The 25,225-nt window shown below is 49.1% G+C and overlaps 1 protein-coding gene and 1 long non-coding RNA gene across 3 annotated transcripts in view; one reads left to right on the forward strand and one right to left on the reverse strand.

The window, feature by feature from the left end:
• The first annotated feature begins 62 nt into the window (after positions 1-62).
• LOC115505287 lies at positions 63-3,469 on the forward strand. Its single transcript, XR_003965974.1, has 2 exons — positions 63-2,996; positions 3,132-3,469. It is a non-coding gene; the product is annotated as an uncharacterized LOC115505287 (long non-coding RNA).
• Positions 3,470-5,144: 1,675 nt separating this feature from the next.
• WDR26 (WD repeat domain 26) overlaps positions 5,145-25,225 on the reverse strand; it is a 39,942-nt gene continuing 19,861 nt past the window's right edge. For both annotated transcript variants that reach the window (XM_030302799.1, XM_030302798.1), the window contains exons 8-14: positions 21,007-21,147; positions 18,058-18,177; positions 15,940-16,085; positions 15,564-15,642; positions 15,111-15,240; positions 11,964-12,149; positions 5,145-9,680 (exon numbers count right to left, since the gene is read on the reverse strand). In XM_030302799.1, coding sequence (XP_030158659.1) covers positions 9,655-9,680; positions 11,964-12,149; positions 15,111-15,240; positions 15,564-15,642; positions 15,940-16,085; positions 18,058-18,177; positions 21,007-21,147 — 828 coding nt within the window. In that variant the 3' untranslated portion in view covers positions 5,145-9,654. The remainder of the gene's footprint in view (positions 9,681-11,963; positions 12,150-15,110; positions 15,241-15,563; positions 15,643-15,939; positions 16,086-18,057; positions 18,178-21,006; positions 21,148-25,225) is intronic.

The following is a 25,225-nucleotide window of genomic DNA, read 5'->3' on the forward strand; positions in this document are numbered from 1 at the left end:
CATTTAAAGCCATGGCCTCCAAACTCCGCCTCAAACCCATTCGACCGCACTGGCTCCAGCCGGGTCTTGCTTTCGTGTTCTAGCCGATCCCGATCCCGCTGCATTTGGTTCCCGGGGTTAATGGGTTTGGGGCAGTGATTTGGTACAAGATGCTCATCAGATTAGAGCAGGAACGGCGGGTCATCGAGGGACCTTGGAGCCCGTCACTGCTCTGCCTGGGGCCCCGCTACCGCTCCGATGACCAGTGCGTGATGTGGGAGACCTGGACGAGCCGCCCCTGCGGTTGGTGGGAGCCCCGGGGAGCACTCACCTCTCCGGCTCCGCTGGGTGAAGTGAGCCAGGCCATTTCTGTCGTTCCTGTCTGGCACCCTAACGCCGCTCTCTGAAGCTCTGGCCGTGGCAGAGCCCGAGGGGTAAACCCTCTACGTGGCGCCCGCAGTTGACGGGTGCGGGGAGGTGCTCTGCCGGTCTCCCGGGCCCCGACAGGCTCTCCCTGCGAGTATTTGTGTCTGTGCCGGCAAAGAGCCGAGAACCTGTGACCGAAAAGGTACTTTTCTTACCTTTTCCTCTGGAGGCGCCTGGCTGTTTGAGAAGAAACCTGGTTCTCTGCCTTCCTCTCTCATCTCCCGTGGCTCTTGGTGTCCCCTCGAGCTCTGAAAGCGGTGAAGCTGCGGGAGAGCACGGGCCCTCAGAGCCCAGAGACGACGGGACACCCTGGGAAGCTGGCAGGTGCTGGGGGCTGTGGCCAGAGTGGCTTCCTCTCTCCCACAAGCCTTCGGAGCCAGGCAGGAGCCCGTGCGCCCTTCCTCCTGACACGCTCGCCGTGGTTACAACTGCACAGCCGCCCGTCTCGTGTGGCTTGCGTGCGGCAGGGCCGGCGGTGACCAGTGTGGGCGTGTATTTTTAGGGGGGTCTTCCCCAGGTGACGGCGAGGGGCAAGCACCGGCTCTCAAAGCTGGGCGACGTGCTCAGGTCCGTCACCTGTGTTCCCTGGAGGGGACCCACGTCGCTGCCGCTAGAGGTGACCTCGGAGCCCCGAGGTTGGCCGAGGCCACTCCTTCCCCGTCCGTTGGCGAAGGCAAGACCCGGGGCCCCCGCCGATTGCCGAGGAAGCCAGACCGGATGTAGCTGGGGCCCCTGGGGAGAGAACACACGTGCACCCCTGTGCGTCCTCGCTCTCCAGGTGCTCTTCCAGCAGGAAGGCCCGATGGAGCAGTGCCACCCAGCCCCACTGGGTTCGAGGCCGGATTGGAGGCCGTGAAACCCGAAGCCGGGGTGGCGGAGTGTGCCGGGCCGGGCGTGACCGTCCCCAAACGTGAGTAACGCCGTCCTGGTTGTGCAGGAACTGGCAACAAGCTGGAGGCGGGGTCTGAAGCCCTGTGGGTACCGCCTAGGCACCCACCACCGGCCACGTGTACTTTGGACCAAGAGTTTGCTGCGTGGCTGACAGACGGACACATTCTGGCGAGGTGATGCTCATTCAGCTAGGCCGTTCTGGCTTCTGGGGCAAAGCCTTGTGGTTTTTGGCTATAATTTCTGTGAAAATTCTGAAGGTGGCAAGCAATCAACTTGTTTTTAATTAAATCTGTATTCTCTTTGGTTGGCCCTGACTGATCTGAATTCCCAGATGGGGGTCACCCAAAGCTGAAGGGCAGTGGGAACTGCGGCTGTCCCGTCCAGACTGCAGGGGTCTCAGAGGTAACTCGGTTCTGAGTCAGCCGCTCTTTCAATTCCTTGACAAAGGCTGCTTCCCCGGCACCTTTCCCAGGAGGGTCACTTTGACAACTACTCCAGGTCCCACTCCCCGAGGGCCCTGGCGGGACCTGACCTTGGCTCCCCGGTGAGCCCCTCCACGTTCAGTGAAATCGATAATCTGTCAGTGACAGTGTGACAGAGTTGAGGCGGAGGAGGAACGGGCCTCCTTTGCCAGCTGATCCCACGTTTATTTCGCAGACTGGATGCACGTGGGGGGAGCGCCGTGCTCGGCGGGCCCATTAAAAGGGACGTGTCCGGCTGTCCATCCATCCTCCCCGTCAGGATTCGTGTGGCCGCACGGGAACATACTGACTTTTGAAGACAGAGAAGGGACTGGTTAATGGTATTTGGTAATTTTGTATTGTATCAGCTACAGTAATTGGTCATGGGTATTCTTGTTTTACGCGTAATCTGCTCCCTCCCCCTACTGTTCTGAAGTCAGATGATTTTGAATATGAGACATCATTACATCTGTGCTATTTTGGCCACATCCCTGTAGGATAAGGGTGGGTCCTGAAAACACACGACCACGGTACCGATATCCTACATAAATGCGATCTCTTGGTCCGAAGTATCTGGTTGGTGCTCACATGTCCCCCGTTGGCTCACAAGCGTTTCCGTTGGTTTGTTCACGCTTGCATGGATCCAAACCAGATTTACACATCTTCTCCAGTTAATGTCTCCTCCTCCGCTAGGTTCCCTCTGGTTTTCCGGCAATCTGTTGCAAGAAGCTGGGTCGTCTGACCCAGGTCAGGTCAGCTCGGGTCGTGTGTCGTGCAGAAGCTCCATCTTCCGGATTTTGCCGACTGCATCGTCTGTGCTGACTTTTCAGCCCGTCTTCAAGCACAGTTTGCCGAGCGACTCCGCACACGCCCTGTGTTACGGAGCCGAGCGCCCAACACCGTTAGCTGCGCCTGCAGGTCAGGGGGCACGAAGTAACTTGTGTAAATCACCACACGTCCAGCGATCGGATTTAGAGTCAGGTCTGAAGATTCCAGAACCCATGATTTTAACCACTACGCTATAAATTTATGCACTCTGAAGATGCGCAAACTTACTGTGGGGGCTCTCCTCTATGAAACTTCCCGCGTCTGTTTTACGGGCCACTTATGTGGAGAGAAGTCTCTTGATAGACTTTCGAGACTGTCATTTTCTTCTCTGAGCTGCGCAGTCGGCCAGAACCAGCGGGCCCTTCCAATCTTCGCCGACCTTTGCCAAGTTTGAATGGTTTTGAGTCCAAGGTAAGTGGCTACCTACGGACCAAGGGAGTTTGTTCTTGGCGGTGCTTAAGCACGTGCGCTCGGAGGCACCCAGCTCAGGGGCCCCGCGCCTGCAGACCGGTTCGTTTGAGCCCATTTGTCTCGTCTGTAAACCAGGCGCGGAGTCCGTGCCCCGTGAAGCCACCGGAGAACGAAAGAAAAGCACGGGAAGCGGCTGGACGGCGGCCTGAGTGAGTGCCCACCGCGTGGGGACCTCCCTCCTCGGCCAGACAGATGCGTGGTGCCGCGGCTGGTCCCTGTCCATCCCCTCCCCGCTCGGGCTCCTGCTTCCTGGCCTCACTGCCGAGGTCACAAGCGCGGGCTCTGCACCAGCATGGAGCGCCAGCTGAACAAACGTGTTCCCAGACGGGACTCGCAGTCTGGAAAAGCTGAACCGCTTACATGGTCCCGGGTTTAGAAGAGCAAGACTGTGGAATCACAGGGGGATTTGAACCCCAGACCCGCCACCCCTTAGTCACGTTCGCCTCGTGAGGCCGGGCTAGATCACCGGCACAAAGGGACTCTCTCGCTCACAGGGACTACGTAACACGCACACTGGGCACGCCTGGCACCTGACAGACGTCCCGAGGCCCCGCACGTGTGCCAGGAGGGAGAGCAGGGACAGAAGTGAAAGCAGGCATACTTGCTCGGGGCGGGGGGGAGGTCTCTGTGGATAAGGAGACTGAGGCTTGCTGGAACGTTCTTTGCGTGCAAGCCCACGAATGGGGACAAAGCTCACCGAAACACACCTGCCTGCCTGAGAAAGGCTCGGGCACGTTCACTTAAAGCCTGTTTTCCTTTGCAAACTGTAGCTTTAAGAGCCAGAAGACAGGGTGCCTGGGGGGCTCGGTCGGGACTCTTGATTTAGGCTCAGGTCATGATCTCACGGTCTGTGGGTTCGAGCCCCGTGTCAGGCCCTGTGGTGATGGTGCGGAGTCTGCTTGGGATTCTCTCTCCCCCTCTCTCGCTGCCGCTCCTCCACTCACGCGTGCTCTCTTTCAAAATAAATACGCTTAAAAAAAAAAAAAAATACAACTTGCACACTTAGATTCGTGAAGGCTGGAAAATTCTCCATGCCGGACACCGGGCTCTGACACAAGAGCTGACGTGCAAATGAACAGTTGGAGTTTCCAAATCCGCGAAGGAGCGCCTTACTTAAAACCCGTAGATCCCCCTAGCCCGGCTCTGGTGGCCGCCAGCCCCCCACTACCTGCCTGCCTGGTGCCGGCCTGTCACAGGTGAACGTCCTTCTGTGCAGGCTGCTGCCGCTGGCCAGAAGCGCCTTACAGCTCTTTCCCTGTCTCTGTAAGCACAGCTGTGCGGTGGGTTTGCACACGCTGAATGCTTTCTCCATGGAAATGTTTAAATTCTCCAAATAAGAACTACAGAATTATTCATGAGGAAATACATTTTTCAATTTTTAAAAAAATGTTTATTTTTGAAAAAGAGACACAGCAGGAGCGGGGGAGGGTAAGAGAGAGAGGGAGACACAGAAGCCGAAGCAGCTCCAGGCTCCGAGCTGTCGGCACAGAGCCCGACGTGGGGCTCGAACCCACGAACCACGAGATCGTGGTGGCCTGGGCCGAAGTCATACTCTCAACCGACTGAGCCACCCAGGTGCCCCAGGAAATAAATTTTAATCTCAAACTGGAAGCGTATTTTCTCCGCTAATCAACGTATCCAACTCCTAATGCAGAATTTCAGATGCAGTGACATTTTTTAACAAAATGGAGCAGGCATGTGATTCCTTTAAAATGCAAGCAGCCCTGAAATTTTTTTCTAAAGTAATCCATCCATGATTGCACAATTGCGCTTTACAAAAGACGTCCCAGGGACGCCTGGGTGGCTCGGTCGGTCGAGTGTCCAACTTCAGCAACTTCGGTCCAGGTCACGGTCTCGTCCGTGGTTCGTGAGGTCAACCCCACGTCAGCGCAGAGCTCGCTTTGGATTCGGTCTCCCCACTCCCTGCCCCTCCCCCAGCTTGCGCTCTCTCAAAAGTAAACATTAAAAACAACCTCCAGGGAAACAGGAAAGTCAAATTCAGCAAATCCATTGTTTTAGGTTAAAAGTCAAACTATGTAAGCATTCAGATGAGTGGATATTAGAGGAGATTTAACACGGCAACAATTTCTTATTCATTCTGTTTATTGGATTGAGAGGGAATACAAACAATTGGGTTAAGTGCTATGCACTGACACGGAAAAGGTGTATTAAAAAAAAAAAAAAATCCCAGTAAAGCAAATCAAAGTTAATGTAGTTTCAATTGAACAAAATTTTAAAGACGCTTAATATACTACACATTTATAAAATAAAAGTTAACAAAGAATGTTTTGTAAATAATTAGTAGAACAAGTGAAAATAAATACCGGAGACCTGAAGTTTTTTATGCTTTAATGAAATAATAAAGCCAAGAAATTTAAACTACTAAATATAATCTGAGAGGCAGTTAAAAAAAAAAAAAAACCAGAAACAAAAAACCAGAACTCCCCCAAATTTAAGAACACAATCCTTTGAAACACTGAATCAGTCCATAGCAATAGTTATTACATACCGAAAGCTCTAAGCGTTAACTAGTTCCACCACAATGCCATGTAAATCTTGACAATTTAGGTATCTTGAGATCAACACTTAAGTTCTTTCCCTGATCTCTACAGCTTGGTTTGTTAAAGTACATACATGCTTTTGTGGATCTATTCCCCTCGCCACACACACACGTTTTTCAAGGAGCCAATGACATTTTTTCCATCCGTGCCTAAAAATGTTACGACTCCGTTTTAGCACATTGACCCCGGTAACGCAAACGTTTAAGCGTGGGGGACACATCTGAGTCTTATAAAAATATACCAGTATTAACCAGACCTTGAGTTCAGAGAGGGCACTTCACATGTGCACGAGACTTCCTAAAATTGACACGAAGAGCCCAGAAAGCTGTTTCTAGGGCTTTTTATGAGTTCGGTACGCTCTCTTGCACACAGACACACAACACGCACACGTTTTTACACTAGTAGTTTCATTCAGTCCAGCCTACCCGGACTAAGTAGACAGGGGGCGGGCTTTTATGGATTTCGTTTCTGCAACTAGAGGGCAGCTACTGTGACAACAGCTCAACAACACTGAGGATTGCAACGAAGTTCACCCTGTTTTTAGAAAGTGTCTAAGCGTAAAGAAACGCAAATTCACCTCTTCTCTTAAAGTGAGCAGTTTCGATGGAATCGGGGATGGTTTTGAAAACCCAAGGACTCTTTTGGAGAGGAACGCCGAAAGACAGTTGCTGAAGTCTAAACGGGAAGTTAAAAATTAAAGCGAGGTACGTGTACGTCTTAGAGACGGGACCAAAAGGATATTAAGAAAAACGTCTTCTTTCCTCCCCATTCAAAAGCTGCCATTCTTCTGCTGTGAAAGAACCTGACAGATATCTCCCTTTCAAGAGATGTACGATATATTTACCACCGTGAGCAGAGTGCTAGGTCAGTTCTTGTGTGCAGGAAACAACATCCTAAAAAAGAAAATTTCAAGGTGGGGAGGGGTGGGGAAGAAGGGTTTTCTATTAATGTCACGGAACGCCACTCTAGAGGGAGAACACGCTTAAGAACGAAAAGATCGTATTTCTACGAGCGGGATTTCAGACTAAAATACTGACGAGGAGTTAGGATTTTTTTTCCCCCCCTTACAACTAGGCAGGTGACTCGAATCACTTAGTTTGTATTTAAAGTTAAGTAATCCCTTTTGCTCTCCCACCCACGAACACCGGCCAATCCGTGGGGACGCTCGCCGGCACAATCTCCTGTTTAAGCGACTTACCTGGTTTAAACACAACATGTCTGCCTGACCTAGAGGAGCAGCGGGAACGCGGAGGGTAGGGACGCTAGCGGTCACCCCTCCCCGCCCCCCCTCCCCCAACTTCTCCGTCGCCACCCCCACCCGCCTCACATCCGACACTGTACTGTCGATAACCGATTGTTTGGAGGCAAAAGGCATTCCATTTTAGACTTGCCCTAGCCCTTAATCAACCAACAAGAACAAAAACATTTTTAAGCACATGGAAATGAGCCTACTAACCTGATTTTTGGAGCCAAATTCTCCACTCTAGTTTTGATCTATGTGCAAAAAGTATTGGTACTTTTCAGTTTCTACGTTAGTACGTTGTACCGGCTTGGCCGTCCCCTTGCTCTCGAGCCTACGCAGAGACTAGAGCCCTGGCGGAGCTGGTCACTTCATAGCTACGGGCCACCCCCGGCCTGCCCTACGGGCCCCCGCGCGGCAGGTGCAGGAGCGGGCACGGCGAGGCACCCCCGTGTGCGGGACACCGCGGGGTCCTCGGCATCATCGTTACTCCGCCTTAGTGGAGTTCTGTTCCCTGGCCAGCGTGTCTCCCTTTTCTTCCGCTTTTTTAGAGGTCCTCAACTACCCGCGGAGCACTGGGCTCCTCCTGCGTGGGGGCGGCCGGGTGCAGTGGGAGGAGCGGAGGCCGAAGCCCACGGACGGGCGCGGACCTCAGGGAGCGCGCTGGACCTAACCTGTCAGCAGCCGTGGCGTTTCTGGGCCCACAGTTCGTCAGAGATGCTACTGTGGAGACGGGGTGCATTGCCTAATGCCCTAACGGCTTCGGGGCGGAAAACGTGCCTGGACTTAACTGTACTGCGGGAAAGAGAAGTTGCCACTGAATTATATACAGTTACCAATGAAGACTTTTATTCAAGCTTAAAGTAAGAAGTAATTTTAGTTAAGAAAAATGAAGTACCAGATAAACTGTAACAGATCGTTATTGTAACTTAGAAGTATCAAAACAGGAATTCTTGATTCTCTAAGTGGGGGTCTCTGCAAAATGGAGCTTAAAGAAACCTTTTACATACCAATTTGATAAAATCATCTGCTGACACGGTCTGTCGCTTCCTCTTACTATGAGCTTTTGGGAGAATCCGTGCTATTTTAAGGCCAATTGTGTTTTTCTTTCGTCTCCCCTCCCTGACGTCCCCGCCCCCACAGGAGAGTCCCTGACACCCGAGCCCTTCTCGCTCTGCTCTGAGGGTCCCGGGCCCCAGAGGGGACTTGGCACAGGCCCTTTCCCTCGCCAGAACCTCATCTCGGGGGCACCCCCGCTCCTCTCCCCACCGTAACAGCCGCGGTCCCCTCGGACCCTCTGCCGGAACGGGGAGGTGGTTCCCAAGGAGACGAAGTACGCACGCCGCGTCCAGCTGCTACGGGGTTTAAAAGCACAATGTGAGCGGGAGGCTTCTGGCTTCTTTCAGACGTGAACTTCTCAGGATTGAAAGTGCTTCCCCACGGAGGACACCTTTCCTTGAACTACCAGGGGAGGGGGAGGCAAAGACCACCCACAGCACCAGTTTGGAATGAGGTTCAGTCTGGCAAGATCTGAAAAACTGAGGAGCGTTCTGTACGTGTACGTCCCTCGACAGGTCAAAACGTTACGGGCAGTTCAGACACAGGACTAGGAGGTGTGAAACCCAGTTTCGGTCTGTGCCCTGTGGAGTCTTCTAACGCGCTGGGTCATGCTATGAACTTCCCCGGTGGTCACACCTGCTTTCCACTCGTGCCGGACCCCACCAGAGCAGACCTCCAAGCCGGGAACAGCTCGGAACATGCTGTGCGGAAAGCCTACACTGACTCACTACCGAGCTCTCCTGTTGGTATAGGCTTAAAATTCTCTTTTGGAATCTTGAATTTCTTCGACATCAGGTACTGATGTTCCTTCGGGGAAAAAACAAAACAAAACAAAACAAAACAAAAAAACAAAAGGGGGGAAACCTCCAAGGGGTTACTCTGGATTTCCTGTGTAATGTCCTTCCAAGCTCTGTTTCTGACCAAGTCTCATGTGGGATTCCGGAAGAGCGTCAGTTTTACTGCGTATCTTAAGTCATAGAGGAAACTTTTTTTTTAAGCTGGTTTAGATTCCAAATGTATACAAATGAAGTCACTTTAATCCTATAAATACTTCTTAATTTATTTTTAAAAAATTGTGCTGTTAACCCTTTTACGGGGCAACAAGCTATGTGAAAAGTACAAAACTTTTTGTCAAATGTAATATCGAGAGTGCTTTTGACATAGTTCACTGGTTTGTCATCTGGATCAGTATCTACTGCGCAACGGGCAAAGGCTAGAATCCATGAACCAAGCTGCAAAGATCTCAAGCTAAATAAGGCGGAAAGATTTGGAGAAACAAAAGAAGGAAATTCTTTCCTATCCAATGTGTACTCTTCAGACTAATGCACTCCTTCTATCAAGCCTTCTAAACTGTTAAATAAAGTTTTCCAAACAAGCATTTAAACTTCATTACACAGAAGAGCAACAAGAATGGTGTCCCACCAGACAAAAGGCGGGAGGGAAAACAATATATATACGGAGTTCGGTGGGTAAGCCTGAATGTAGCACAGTCCTTCACAACCGATGGGGGCGATTCAACATGGCGTCCAACAACGTTCTAGCGACGTGCTTCATCTCAACTGGTTACTATGAAGCAAGGTGTAAATGTTTGGCCCCAATCGGGCTTCAGAAATGGTTCTTTTTTTCATGACGAGCATGTCTGTCCAGCTATCAATCATGTTTGTTTGCACCAAATCCCAAGCCATTAAAATACGACTAATTTTAAGTTAAACAGAAGCCGTCTGCTCCACACTCGCCATCAACTATCCATGCTACTGCATTCCTCTGAATGAAGACAAGACGAAATGTGTTTGGAGGGCGGGGAGGAGGTGGGGGGGGGAGGGGGAGGGGAGAGGGGAGGGGAAGAAAAAAGTTACCAGTTAGTAAGTTTTAATATCAGCATCGTGACATTACAACCCGTACTCCCACTGAAAAATAATCACGCCAAGGCACACGCTTGACACTTCCACCATGATCATTAAAACCAAGTGTTTGTATCATGTCTTAACTTAGGACAGTCTACATTCATTACTCTGTTCCCCAAGTGAACGATCACACTAGACTCTCACGGCCCTGCGACCATGGCCTTGCTTCGCCCGTCTCAAGGTCTGCAGTCATCAGCCTCCCCTCTCTGGCTGTGGGTCAGCCACACACGACACACACAACACACCCACTTAAGCGCACAACTCAACAGTTACTACCGGTACGTCCACAGGACTGTACAACCATCACCTCCGTCAACTGCGGAATGTTTTCGTCACCTGTTGGCACTCGTCTGCAAACACCGGCCCCCAGCCCGTCTACTTTCAGTGTCTGGGGGTATGCCTGCTCAGGACGTTTCATACAAACGGAATCACACTCAGCGGTCTTTCGTGCCATCCAGGCCGTAGCAGCGTCACCGCCTGTGAACTCTACCGTTATCATAAAAGGATCTTACTTAGGGTGTCATGGTTTTTGGAGGTTGTTTTCTTCAGCCTCACCTATACTTTTCAAAATTTCTATTCCAAACAGGTGTTCATTAAAAAAAAAAAAAAAAAAAAAAGTTTCTTCGAGTGGGGGATAAAGAACCAGAAGCGTGCTACCCAGAAGGCGTAACAGCCACATATCCGGTTACACAGAAGCATTTCTCCTGTTTTAGGGCTATCTGTCTCTGGCTCTATCGACATTGCCAAAACCCAAGGCAGAGTTGTTGACCCGGACCAGAGCTCAGAGCCGCACCACATCCGGTGCATCCGCATCAACTAAGCAACCCCCCCCCCCCCCGCCCCCGAGCAGCACAGCGGCTCTTCACTGCCCTAGAGAGAGAAGCTCAAGGGTGTGTCTAAAATAAATCCACTCAGAAGGTCAATCTGTTGCCACAGACCGAAGATTCTTCTTCGCCTTCAAATCTTATTTGAAGAGACAACTTCCAAATGACTGATAAGGTTAGAAACACACGTACGACCAGTGACGGACGTATGCAACGTAGAGCCCGGCCCAGAAACTGAAACAGGACAACGAATGGAGCGGAGGCTGAGTCCTCATGGCTTTCCCTGAGGTAGCGGGTCTGCCGTGCGGTGGCGCACAGGCCAACGGCCCTTCGGGCCCTGAACCACTGAGCAGTGGTTCACAAACTTCACCCCTGTCGTCCTTCAGGCTCCCGCTCTCATCTGACAGCAGCTGGTTGCCTTTCTGGCTCATTTATGTGGGACAAAATGAACGCAAATCTCCTCTCGGTTTTCTAGGTCAGGGACTTCCTTCTAAGCAAACAAAACACTTCACCTGCTCTGTGTGAAAGCGGAGTTAAGTCCTTTCCATAAACCTTCTCATCACGTCTTCCCTCCAGCCACAATGTCTTGCTCAACGGAGCCTTGTCCTTCACTGTTCACTTCCTCGCTCTGGGCCTGCTTCGTTACCAAGCATTCCAAGGTCGTGAGAAAACCCTCTTGGATTCGGGACTCGAAGGCCGGCAGCGCTCGAGTGAGGCCTGGCCCAACTCCGTCTGGAACCCTCCAGAACTGAGGGTAAACATGTCTCTCGGAGGGCCAGGAGGATTCGTGCAAGACCGCACACGAACGACCAGGCCGGCATGCTGCCTGGCCCCAAGGTACGGGGGAAGTTCAGTTTCCTTCCCTCTCCTCTGCACAGGGGCTGGGGTGCCACATGGTGCCATACAGGTTTATTTTTAAGAGTAAAATCCATAATCAAGATCGTTCTAAAGTGGTTCACATTTTGGATAATGGCTAGTTCTTGTGGGTATAAAAATATAAAATGCTTCCTGCATCATGAAGCAAGATGATTTTCCACACGCTGTTGAACTGACCACAGCCAGAGGATATGAAGGAGGTGGCACATTCCAGTTTATTCTCCCCACTGTCGCCACGCACACACACGCACACACGTGCACACCCCCCACCCCCCCCACCCCCGCCTCTCACATTGCTTACACTCCTGTGAAGGGAGAGCGTATACAGCCTCTAAATGAGGGAGAACATAAATTCTGTCCCACGCTTAAAAGTCCTGAAACTTTACAACGAGTGGGGCCCTGTTCCGCCGGGAGGGAGCCTGGCTGCCGTGCAGTGGGGTTACCTTCAATATTCTGGTGGTCTATAAAAGGTGCTGGTCCCCATATTCTAACAGTGCCGTCATCGGAGGCGCTGGCCATCAGGGATGGGATCTGTGGGTTCCAGCTCACGCAGTTGACTGTGCGCGTGTGCCCTGTCAGCTCTGCGATGGGCAGTTCACTACGTTTGTGCCAGATGTAAACCTTGTGATCTGAACAAACGGCAATTCAAAGAAAAGTTAGGGAGTTGTCCTACTGACCTTCAATTTTTTATTCGTTACACACAGAACATGTGACGTGATCATCAAGATGTGCCACGAGCAGCTCAATAAATTACCTTCCGAAAAAAGCCATTTTAACAAAATACACATTTCCCTGTTAAAGGTGATTGGTCAGCCCTCAAGTCATCACAGAATCTGCAATGTTCTGTAAGACCTGAGCAACAGTCTACCTCTTCTGACGTGAACAAACCTAAGACAGAGACAATAAATGCTAGGGAAACTGGACGTGACAGAAAAGCTATGTGTCCAAATTCAGCAACAGCAATGACACAGGTGACAGCGGACCCCTCGCGGGGTGTGTAGCGCACACTAGGTCCCGGACACCGTGTCCTGGGCCTACACGGTGCTGCCCACGCCCTTTCCGGGCTCGGGGACAGCGGAGGCTCTGGAGCCGCGGCTACTCAATGCCCGGCCACCCTCCACCACCGACCAGCCCCGTTGCTGTGGACACATAACCCGCTCCTGGCGACACTGCAGCCGTAAAGGAGGGACTGGACTTACCTCATCGTGCACGAGGGTAAAATGAGTTTGTGTAAGGAACAGAGTTTTGAAAAGAGCCTGGCACAGAGGAGACACCACGTGTTACCACGAAGTGATGGTCCTTAAACAGAGGGCAGAATCCTGGCTGAGTCAGAAAAGCATTCAACCTCAAGACGTGCCACTAGTGGCCAGCGTGGGAGCTCCTGGTGGGGGGGGCGGGAAAGGACGACGTCCTGGCTTCAGAACGTCTAACGTGACGATGTGAGGCTGGGGCTGCCTCTGAGCATCCCGCGTGCGTGTGTGAAGCAAAAGTGGAGACTCCCGCAGGAGAACTAGCGGAGCTCGCCAGAAGGCGTATGCTGCTCGATCATTTCTCCTTGCAGAAGAAGAAAAAACACGGAGAAAGACCGGCAGATTAGCCACGCTGCCCCCCGAACTGGAGGAGCTCCAAAGAAGGACACCACAGGTCTGAAGAGCGTGAAGGTGCCTGCCTACTGTGGGGAGCACTTTGTGAGCACACACCCACGGAGTGTGCGGCTGAGGCATGGCTCAGGGTCAGAGCCACCGGCTTGCTGACCGAGCCCTGCCGGCTGCCACCGTCCAGGGCACCCACAGCTCACGCAAGGGCAAAAAAATAAAGCAAGTTTTTTTTATATCACCAGCACAATGAACACGCTTGAGTAACAGCAGAACTCTTCTGGGAAAAGGTTTCCTCACTGCTCTATTTTATACTGCTGTTCACGTGTTTGGGGATTTGGAAGGTTCTTGAAATATTTTCCTTGCAAACGAACGACAGGTGGATTAATGTGACCGTCTCGGGACAGGAGACATTCACTACATCCGCTTGGCGCTCAGGACGTTTTCAGAACCGCTCTACCACCCGGACTTGAGAACGCGCGTCTCACTATTCCAGGTATGTGTCACTTGTAGCCCCGAAGAGAACATACTGTGCTGTGCTCACAGTATTCATCGTTAGTTCAAAGTCTGTTCGGGGCCTAGAATGAAGGACTGTGTCACTGGCGACAGAGGCGGCCAGACGGCTCTCCGGGCATTTCTAGGGCACGTGTGCCATTCAGAAGGGCCGTGAGGCTGAAGGGGGGAGCAGGGCTGCGAGAGACCCGGGGGGGAAGTGGACCGGCAGGCAGAAGGCTTCCCAAGTGTGGACCGTGTCAAAGTAGGAGCCAAGGCGGAATCCGGGTGAAAATAAATGATTACACTACCAGGAAAAAAAAAGGATTTCTAACTGCAAAGACATAAACTTTTCAAAAGTGTCACCTACAAACCACTCTTCTCAATCTTATCTGTTTTTTGTTTTTTTTTTTTTTTTAGTGAAAGAAACAACAGATAAATTCGTATGCTTCATATGAATCCCTAAAGGTCTTTGTCCTGATTCTTTTTTTTTTTTAAAGTTTACTTTTGAGAGAGTGAGTGAAAGTGGGGGAAGGGTAGAGAGAGAGGGAGAGAGAATCCCAAGCAGGCTCCATGCTGTCAGTGCAGAGCCTAACGCGCGGCTCGAACTCATGAACCGTGAGAACATGACCTGAGCGGAAATCAAGAGTCCGACGCTTGGCCGACAGAGCCACCTGGGGCGGCCCTGTTCTAGTTCTTAAGTACATCTCATACTCAGAGGAAAAACTCCTGTGTTACTCTGTGATCCTCTGTGTACTGACAAGACAGTACCCGGGTAGCAAACATGGAACATTAGCAACATAATGCAGTACCTTGGTCTAGGTTGTAAAACTAGATTCAGTACTTTTAAAAGTGACTTAAATAACTTGCTGCCCTAGTACTCAGAACAGTAGAGTGGGTACTCAACGTGGCCAATGAAAATTTTCAGTAATTTCCCATGACTTGTATTTCTTTCACCTTAAAAGGTACACTAACTCTCAGTACTTACTCACCTACCTATGTTGCATATTTTAAACAATTTCTCTCTTAAACCGGACTACTTTGGGAACAAGCCTGCCTGAAACACTGATGTTAGCCAACTGGAGAGCACATTTACTCTGAAAGGCAGTAGAGACTCTTCTAGAACTTCAGCTTTTCTGAGACTGTAAGAATTATCAAACTCTATTATTCTCTTTGGCCATCACAAAACCACTAAAGATCTAGCGATCGTCAATTTTGTCTAAGTTCAGCTAAATCATCATAATCAACCTGACTTTTTATAGATCCTACTAACCTCTGAACGCCACCAGCCTCATGAAAAGAGCAGGCCGGCATTTGAAAGAGTTTGGATTTAAGTGAACCTTGATGTGATGCACGCGCCAAGCGTGACCAGTGCTCTCTTACAATTTTTACCTGTGTTAACACCCTGAGTCTGCCCGGCAACATGGCCACCTTCACACACGGAGACGGTCACAGAGCTCCCACCCCATCCGTACACACGGTCCCACAGTGCACACGACTTACCTTCACTGCCACTAGCGATGAAGTCCTCATTATGGCCTCCAAAACATGAATGAATCGTATAAAACCCTTGCGTGACACCTTGATACTTTCTTACTAAAACTCTGTCTTGCAAGTCCCATAAATGAACTCCCTGTAGGCAAAAGAAAACGGACATATTTATTGTCCCTCAATTCAAAAGATTTTTAAAAAGTCATCTGTGAATTTCCCTTTGCTTGATGGAACAGTTTTAGTGTCTCGTTACACAAAATGCCAACGTTCTGATAAATTTATGGTTGACTCTACACCTTTAAAGGTCAAACACATGTGGTAAAATTTAAGAATCTGTAAAAACAGCAGTCTTGAAGAAAAAGTATTCGTAGAAATATTCGTTTATACACACACGCACACACACACCCCAAAAATCGCAATTAAAATCTGAACCACACTAACTCTTTGAGAGAACGGGAAGCTTACCTGAGTTGCTACATTTAACAAAGCTAACCGGCCGTTCTTGGAAATAGTAAAAGACATAATGGGGTGATCTTCTTGTACTCTGTAACCAGAAAATAATCTGTCAGAAGCAACATACTGAAAATCAAGACATTCAAATGATCAAAATGTAACCTGTTCTACTAGCTTAAAGACCACGGTTCTGTCTATAGTCACCGCTACGCACTATTTTAATCAAGGAAGAAAATCTGAGTTTCTGGTTACTCGGCACCACCAGACCCGCCAATCAAAACAGGCAAACCAAATCCACAACATAAAAACTCTTCTTCTACAATAGCAAGTTCCACCACACGTTTTAACATGAATCAACGAATATTTAACGGGTACAAAAAATAGTTACATGTTCCTATCTGTAAGGTCCTCGAAGTTGTACCCCCGGATTCGCTGGTGTGTATCCGATGCCAGAACCGTCTTGCCGTCGCTCAAGCACCAGAGGCATTGCACTCTGACCCCTTCCCAGGAGTCAAGGAGGTTACCATCTAAGTCCTGAGGAGAAAAGCACCATTTAGCCCCAAAGCTGACCAGCACGTGGAAAGCAAACAAAGAATCTCTTAGCAACGTCTTTCTGCAGCAACGTTTGTTTTTTCCTGATCTCAACTTAATTGTTCCACGACTGGTTTTAGTCACAAAAATTTGAATACAGGGCAAATTGCATTACAACAATAAAACTGTTGGGGGGGGGGGGACCTCTGTAAAATCCATCTTTCCTTCAATAACCAGCCAGGCACAGGCAAATACAACAAATAGAAAGAATCCCTAAATTCCAAGTAAGGGCCTCGCTACTATTGGAAAAGAATTCAAATGCTCCTTTAAGATGCATTATACTGAGGTTTATCCTAACCACTCAGAAGCTGTGATCTGCAAAAGGTTGCTGACACGGTAATTGCAGCTTTACGGAAGCCAGAACATGCTACAGCACTTTAAAAACTTGTAACGTGCTCCAATGTGTAATGTGTTCTACAGATCACAGCTCCCAGGATTATCATCTTGTTGAATGTTCCAAGGTCGGAGAGGCACCCTGTTCCCGTTCCCCAGGGGGCCGGGCTGCCAAGTCCTCGTCCCGAAGGGGTCAATACCGTAGGGGACGGCGGGGTCGGCAGAGACGTCGTGGTCATCTTGCAGCCAGGGACTTAAGAACAAACGGCTTAAATGCTGCCACGTACAGCGTGGTGACTAACTTGCAGATTGAGAGTTGCTAAGAGGGTATATCTTAACAGTCCTCACGACAACTTTGGATGGTAGTGGACAATTACCGTGGTCGTAATTTTCAACGCACACGAACATCAAGTCATTATGCTGTACCCCTGAAACTAACATAATGTTACGTGTCAGTTGTCCCTCCGTTAAAGCAAAACGGAGGGAGTAAGAAATAAAAGTAGGACAGTGCATTAGCCCACAAACAGAAACTCCACTTAAAAAATGGGAGGATCACACGTAGATCAATACACTGTGCTGAGACGACTGGGAACAAAAAAAGCACTGGGGGCTTGTAAGCAAGCACGTGTCCCACGGCCAGCTTAACGGAAGGCCCCCCAGTCTGTAACGACCACGTAAGTCTTCACGATACGCATCTCCAGCGACATTTAGCGATTTACGGGATTCAGGATCTTGTTTAATTCTGGTCTTCAAAACATGTCTCGAAGTGCCCCTGGCACTGAGCCTCGAGAAGACAGGGCCTGATGACATCACACCCCTGGCAGAGCTGGCCTCGTGACAGGACTCGTCACAGGATTGTCACCTAGTACTTCTGCTCGTCAGACAGCCAATCCAAGATCAGCAGGGCAGATGCTAATCAAAAGACATTTCAAATAACGACTGGAAGGCTCTCTGGTAGCTCTCCTCACCACTTTTAGTCCTCAAATACTTAAGACCACCTGCTCATGAAACTCCGCATATTTTTGATACAAAAAACCTAAAACCTCAAAAGAATAGTAAAATATTTTTCAATCCTATACATTAGAAACTTGTTTATGAGAACAAAATGCTCAGTAGAATAATTTTTTACGTCTTACTAAACTCAAAGTCCATAGTTTGTATAAAAAGGAGAACAGACAGTTCTGCACACTCTGCTCATTTAGAACGAGCGCAAAGCAGGTCTTCGTGGGACGTATCTTATTCGAGATACCAAGGCAAGCGACTATTTTAAACTTTTTTTTTTTTTTAACGTTTATTCATTTTTGAGAGAGAGAGAGAGAGAGAGAGAGAGACAGACAGACAGACAGACAGAGCATGAGTATAGGAGGGGCAGAGAGAGAGGGAGACACAGAATCGGAAGCAGGCTCCAGGCTCCGAGCCATCGGCCCAGAGCCTGACGCGGGGCTCGAACTCACGAACTGTGAGATCACGACCTGAGCCGAAGTCGGACGCTTACCCAACTGGGCTCCCCAGGCACCCCGGCAAACGAACTATTTAAACACAACGAAGAGCAGAGGCGTGGAGAGGCGCACGGCATACTCACACACTGATAGAACTGGCCGCGCTGGCCTCCGGTCACAAAGCGTTTCCCGTCTGGATTCCAAGCCACACTTGTTAAACTGTCCTCGTGAGACTGGCTCATTTTTGTCCTTAGCTCTCCCGTCTACAGAGGAATAAAACTGTGGATAAGACCTTCAGATATTCTTCTAAAGGGAATGTATAAAGAAGAGCCAACAGTGACCGGGCTATCTGGTTAGTTTAGTCCTCCTAACTGGAGAAATGAACTATTTTCACCAGCCTCATAAAAAGCAAACGAACAAACAAAAACACCGCAGCCTCAAAGAGAAATTAAGAATGTGGTGAAAAGCTCAGCCTGCAGGCCTGTTCCTTCTGAGTTCCCACTTCTCCTCACCCCATAGTCCTTTACAGATTTATTCTAAAATTGCAGTTAATGCCATTAGCAATTCCTCAAGAACATGAGTAATAGATTGAAAAACTGTGCCCTTGAACTAGGGCAGGGGTGTTCTAAATTATGTCAAATTTTATACTCAAGATGCTCAAAATGTAGTAGGGAAGATGGGAAGAGAGAAAGGAAAATTATTTCTCTGATAACTAATTTTTTTAAGTTTATTTATTTAGAGAGAGAGCATGTGTGCGTGAATCCCAAGCAGGCTCTACGCTGTCAGCGCAGAGCCCGACACGGGGCTCAAACCCACAAACCGTGAGATCATGACCTGAGCCAAAATCAAGAGTCAAACGCTTAACTGACTGAGCCACACAGGCACTCCGATATCTAATTTTATCTCAACTAAAAGTCTCAGAAAAGAAGAACTTTTGTACTGTTTGGCGTAGCCACTTTAAAGTACTCCCAACTACGAAAGACTGGTTAGTGGTTACAAAACTGAAACACCCTCCTCTTATTTTTTTTTAGGTTATTCAACTTAGAAGGTAGACACATACCATTTAATCTAGTCTCGATTCCATTTTGTTCATGGATTAGAAAGGCTCTGAGAGAGATTAGCTGCCCTTGATGTAATAAAAAGTACATGGGCATAATTTTCCTGTGAGAGATGGGTAATCAAAAGTAAAAAGAAAACAGTGAAAACAAAGTGTAGGATCAGGAAACGGGGCCAAGTAATAAAAGCAAAGAGGACACTAAACTAGAAAACCAGAAGTCTCCCTGATTTTCCCTGGTCCAGCAACGTTAAAACCTTCCCCCGTATTGTTAATTGCTCTCACCTACTTATCTTTTTGGGTTGCTAGAGAGAAACAGTTTAGAACCACAAGTACACACGCAACAGCTAAATCCTCCACACTTCCTGTCACAAACACGTTAGTACACATTTCTGTAGGCAGAAATGGTCTTTTCTTCTGTTACGCTCAGGACAGCACGTATATGAGTATGTAATTACGAAACAACCTAAAAATATAAAGGAATAAGGTGAAAATGGACTACGTAACAGGCCCATTGAGTAACACACAAGCAAACAGGCGAGCTAGAACATCGTGTAACTGTCTAGAAACTCAAAACTGACCCACAGGAAGACTGTGGCCACCATAAATCCTGAGTCTACCACTGTAGAGTTATGACGACACGTCTTCCTTTGAATGGGGGAAAACAGCTTTGACGGAAAAAACCCCTTTGGTCTTATAGGGGAGATTCACTTCAGGCCTGTTTTGCTGAGAAAGCCACGGACTCTCCTGTGCCTTGCCGCTCCCTGAACGGGGTCCCGAACACACGCTGCGTGCATACTGGTTTGATAAAAATGGCACGAAGACACTAGCAGGGCACTGGGCGTGTCTGATCATGAAACGAATGTTAGACATTAGAGGATTAATTATAGCTAACGTCAGGTTAAGACGGGAGCGCGTGTTATATGGGAGAACGTTATTTTGTAGCAGGTACGTGCTTAAATATTTGGGATAAAACATCCTACGTGTTATTTCCTTCCAAACGTTTTGGATGTGGAGGTCTATGTGAGTGTGTATGCACGTCCTCATGCGTGAGCACACACGTGTCCACACAGAATGTACGGAATGTTAACTGCTGAATCCAGGGTGCTGGGCCCAGGTCACCGCTGTATTCCTCCACTTTTGAACGTTTTCCTTAAGAAAGTGGGGTCTCACACATGAATAGCAAGTGAGCAGTGAGAGAACCGCCTGGGGCAGCAGCAGAGCGAGAGTGTGGCCCGTCACCTTCAGGGGTACCCCCTGTGCACACTTCTGCAGAGTTTGAGCTCCACTCTCTCATTAAAAACCAACTCACTTCTAGGCCCCCGGACTCCCAGGCCTAGCTCATCAACTCGCATTTTTACATTCAAACCACAGCCCGGACCACGTTCTGGCCTCGCGTCAGGAAAGTGAAAAGAATAGCATCGAACCAGCCATCTTGCAGAAGGAAGTTAAAAAAACCAAAACAACCCTCAAATTGTAACTATAAGGTTTCCCAAACATAGTACAAAATTAATGGCGGGAACTTAATGCTAATTTTTAAAAAATGGGACCCTAGATAAAGGCCAAGTTTTCATTTAGAGACAGTAACAGAGCGCTTACTACTAAGAGCTGAAACTTCCTTTGTTTCCCAGATTAGATGAGAACACCAAACACAGGCCAGGGGACAATGGTGTGGCCGCCAGGTGAGAAGTCTGACCCCCGCAGGGAGGCTGTCACAAGGCAGTTCCGTGTACATCAAACTATGAAACCACAGGGCATCCCCTGGGGAGGGCGGGGTTGGGGTGGGTGGGGAGAGTCCGACAGCCAACAGCGTCAAGTCCACCATTCCTGAAGATACTCATTCCTCTTTCTTTTCAAAACTCTATGATGCTCAGCATGGTATTTAGCTTTATACATTCGGACACCTGGGCTCCATCCGATGGATTCTCTTTGCCAAGGGGGCCGAATGGCTCTGCTCTACGGGAGAGTCAAGTTTCGAGTGTGTGGATGTGCGGAACGGCTTTCCTTAAGGGCCGAAGCAGGGACGGAATGCGCTCACCTGTACGTTCCAGAGCCAGAGTTCAGAGCAGTCGTCTGGGCCACACGCAACAAGATAGTTGTCATCCGGACTCCACGCAATGTAAGAAACGCCGTACGCGTGTCCTTCTAACGTCTTAAGCAGTTTTAGCAGGTGTGTGTCCTAAGGGGGAAAGAGGCCACTTGGTTAGAGTCTCCAGAGTCCATGTCCTACTTCAATGAGCTGCGAGGGTATACTCTGAGAACGTAATTCACTCTGAGGAAGTTTCCACAGGTTTCACCAACCTCCCAGCTGAACCCCAAACAGCTTGCTTCATAAAGACACGTCCACACGGCAACATCCAGTAAGCACCCACCACGCACCAGGCCCCGTGTGCCAGAGGCCAACATAAGGACACATGCCGTTACCTGGTGACGCTCTCAGGGACACCGAAAGCAGGTGTCGTCACAGCTACGTTTTCATTTTTGAAAACTGTTTTCTTGAGACACGACTTAGGTACCACCCTCTCAAAGTATATGACCTAGTGAATCTAGAACATTCTGTGGCCTCACAAAGAAGCCCCGTACTCATCGGCCGTTACTGCCCCCACCCGCCTCCCCTGGCAGCCACTCCTGTCTCTCTGGATCTGCCTATTCTGGACGTTTCGTACAAGTGGAGCCGTCCAATATGGCGTCCTCTGCGATCGGCCTCTTTCACTCTGTGCGTCTGCGTGGTGTTTCCAGAGCCCATCTGTGTTGCAGCTGGGGTCAGCATTCTGTTCCTTCTCCCTGATAAATCCTCCATTTGTGGACACGTCAGACCCCGTGTGCCCACTTGTCAGCTGACCAACACGGGACTGTTTCCATGTTTCTGGCTACTATATCTAATGCCGTCATGACCGTGGACAAGTCTCCTCTGAGTCCACGCGCATGAGCGGAGCCGCCACCTCTCTGTGTGACAACTGAAGAGTGGCCACGGTCTTCTGAGCTTCTGGCTGTGGCTGGGCAGGACGAGCACCGTTTGGCAACAGCGCCTCTGTAACCCTCATCAGTCTCCAAGGTTACCACCCCCCCTCGCCCCCACGGTACAGGGAAGGGCGCAAAGTCTGTGAATGTGCAAGGCCTGCCCCTGCCCGGGCCCTAGCGTGAGCCGAGTGGGAGGGACTGCGCCGTGAGAGGGGAGGTGGCGAGTGACAGGGCTGAAGAGTGGGCACCTTCACTTCGGGCTAAGGGTGAGAGGAGAGCCGCCAACAAGTTTTAAACCGGGGGCTATGGGACGTGACATCTGGCTTAGGATGGGGACTACGGGATGTAACATCTGGCTCTAGGAGGACGTGGAAGGTGAATCTGAACGAACGGACAGAGGAAACATACACTCATAAAGAGCTGACACCACAGCCATTAACAGTTAAGACAGGCCATCCAAACAAAAGTCTGGACCGAAAGAGGTCACACACAACAGAATGGGACGACCTGTACATTTTTGTTGTGGGAACAGGAAACGGGGGCAGGAAGCAAGGAGTTCAGTTTTAGGTTTGGTCAAAGATAGAGACCAGTATCAAGCCTGCAGGATTCCAACGGCGAGGACCCAAAAGTAGTTAGGGATGGGTCTGATAAACTACTCCGATAAAAACAGGTTGGGAGATTTTTCCAGAAATGTAGCTGACAAATGGATGTGTTTAATGTACTTTGTTTCTTCACTGGACCTTAAGTCTAGCATTTATCCAATCGCCTTATCCAAACCGCCGTTGTCTGACAAAACTAACTAGGTAACACTATGACTGCCTGTGATTCCTCTCTGGGAGAAGGCTAACAGGCGTGGGGATCTGTACAAAAACAGAGAGTCTCCGGCATAATTTAACAGGGAAGTCTAGGCTTTTGGACCGGCTCAGGATCTTCCAGCAAGAAACTCTCATTCATGGCGGTCCTTCGTATCTACACAAAGATTCACTTCTAAACTGATGACAAACTACTTTAGAAGTATGTAACTAAAAAACGAATTGTTTCATGCACATTAATTAATCCTGAAAAAAAAAAGCGCAAAACATCAATGGGGATATTAATACTAGGTCATTACGAGCACAGCGTCTCTATACTAACCTGTTTCAAGTGGAAATATCATGTTCTTGGAATCCACTGAACTCTGCTTTAGATTTTGGGTGGGGAAATGAGTAAAGTGTTTTTTGGGGGGCAAAGGTAAGAAAACCTGTCAAAAGAAATTAGGCACTGGAATCACACCAACTCAAACCTCAAAGGTCCCTACGTATTCTTTTTTCTATCTATTAAAACACACACACACACACTCAAGAAGATCACCAACTTTCTTACAAGTTTTTCAGACAGTACTTGACATAGAATACCATCGTGCTAAACTCTAAAATCCACTGCATTTCAAATTGGAACAAAAGCATGAATTCTGCATGTCCCAAGCTACTCTGGCTACAAAAGCCCTTCACGTGGAACTCCTGTCCTGGCAACAGCACCCTGGGTGATACCAGCATGAAGGCCCGAAGTCCCCAGCAAAGTGCACAAGATCCTCCTCGACTGGCTGCTCCGTACATCATGAGCCTCGTCTCCTAGTCCGCAGCGTAGCCTCTTCCCGGAACTGCCCGGATGCCAGCCATGTCCTCCTGTACCTGGGGGCCAGTAGTAACTAGCTTGTCTAAGTAACCGTTTACTCCGTCTTCTCCGAAGACTTACTCGTCTTACTCTGCCCTTGCTCTCCAGCTCCAGGGGCGTTTCTTCTTTGAGGCCCTGTAGCACCCAGTATAGAACAATCACACTGTACGACCATGACCTGCAAGAAGGCCTCGCGTACAGCACGTGCTCAGAAAACAGGTGCCAAACGGTGGGAGCTGCTACACGTCGTTGCCAAAAGAAAACATAATAAAGCACAGCCTGATATGCTTTCTTTCCAGACCATGTTGCAAATAACTGCTGAAATGCGACTCCTTGGAATGGCACTCAAAGGCTGAGACTAGACCCCACGCTATTTTCCTAATCTGATTTCCCACTCTTTGCCTGACTCACCCTATTCTCTTATTTGAAGGTGGGGGAGGGCAAGGTAAGGTCCCTCTCGCCCCAAAATGCCCCTTCCTGTCTCCCTCGATGTTGTGCACATCAAGGTCAGACTAGGTGCGCTCACCTGAGCGGCAGGCCTGCGCTTCTGTGACCCTTTGTACATATTGCATGAAACTTCCTTCACCTGTGGTCTGCGAGGAGTCATTCAGGAACAGAAACGGGGGTCTCTGAACTTGAATGGGACAAGTGCACATCTTTATTTTCACTAACCGCAGGCCAAAATTCAGTATTTCCTTCAATCTTGAATGAAGGCAATTAACAAGGCGGCATCAGGTGATACACGAGGGACATTCACATACTGAGTATTAGGAAGGATAAGGTGACGGTTAACAGAAATCTCAAATATTTTCACAGCACGTTACTTGTTGCAGGTATCTTGAAACACTGACGCCCATCACTACTTCAAATCTGATACTTGTTAGCTCTCTTGCTAGAACTTGTTTAATGTGTTAATAAAAAAGCACCACGTTATTATACTGTATCTGTTTCTATACTATCTTGACAACTCTATTTCAGCATACTTGGGCTTCCTATATGTTCTGGTTCATGCATTTAAAAATGTTATTGGGGGGGGGGGGGTCCCTCCAGAGTAGTACATGGTACAAAACGAGAACGCCTGCTTTATCGCAAAGGGTAGGCCTTGTTTACCTTTCATCATTCACAGCACATAGTAGGTACACAAATCTCGAGGTGTGTTCTCCAATTTGATTTTGTTTTAAAGTAATAAACTCCAAGCCCAACGCAGGGCTTGAACTCACAACCCTGAGATCAAGAGTTGCACGTGCTACGGACTGAGCCAGTCAGGCACCCCTGCTTCTTTTTTTTTAAAATATTTCCTTCTAGAGGCACCCGGGTGGCCCCGTCAGTTAAGCATCCAACTCTGGATTTCGGCTCAGGTCCTGATCTCACGGTTTATGAGTTCGAGTCCCGTGTCAGACTGCACTGACAGCGCAGAGCCTGCCTGGGATTCTCTCTCCCTCTCTCTCTGCCCCTCCCTGACTTGTGCTCTTTCTCTCTCAAAAATAATTAAATTAAAAAAAGAGATTCGGAAGGCAAAATGGTAACAAGTCTTCTCCTAACTTGTGACACAGTGGATGCCGTACCAATCCGGAAATCAAATATTAACACACAAACCGGCAGGGGGCATTGAGAGCAGTGGGTCTGGAGTGAAACTCTTCCTG

The sequence above is a fragment of the Lynx canadensis genome, chromosome F1 (assembly GCF_007474595.2).
Source record: "Lynx canadensis isolate LIC74 chromosome F1, mLynCan4.pri.v2, whole genome shotgun sequence".
NCBI classification, from domain to species: Eukaryota; Metazoa; Chordata; class Mammalia; order Carnivora; family Felidae; genus Lynx; species Lynx canadensis.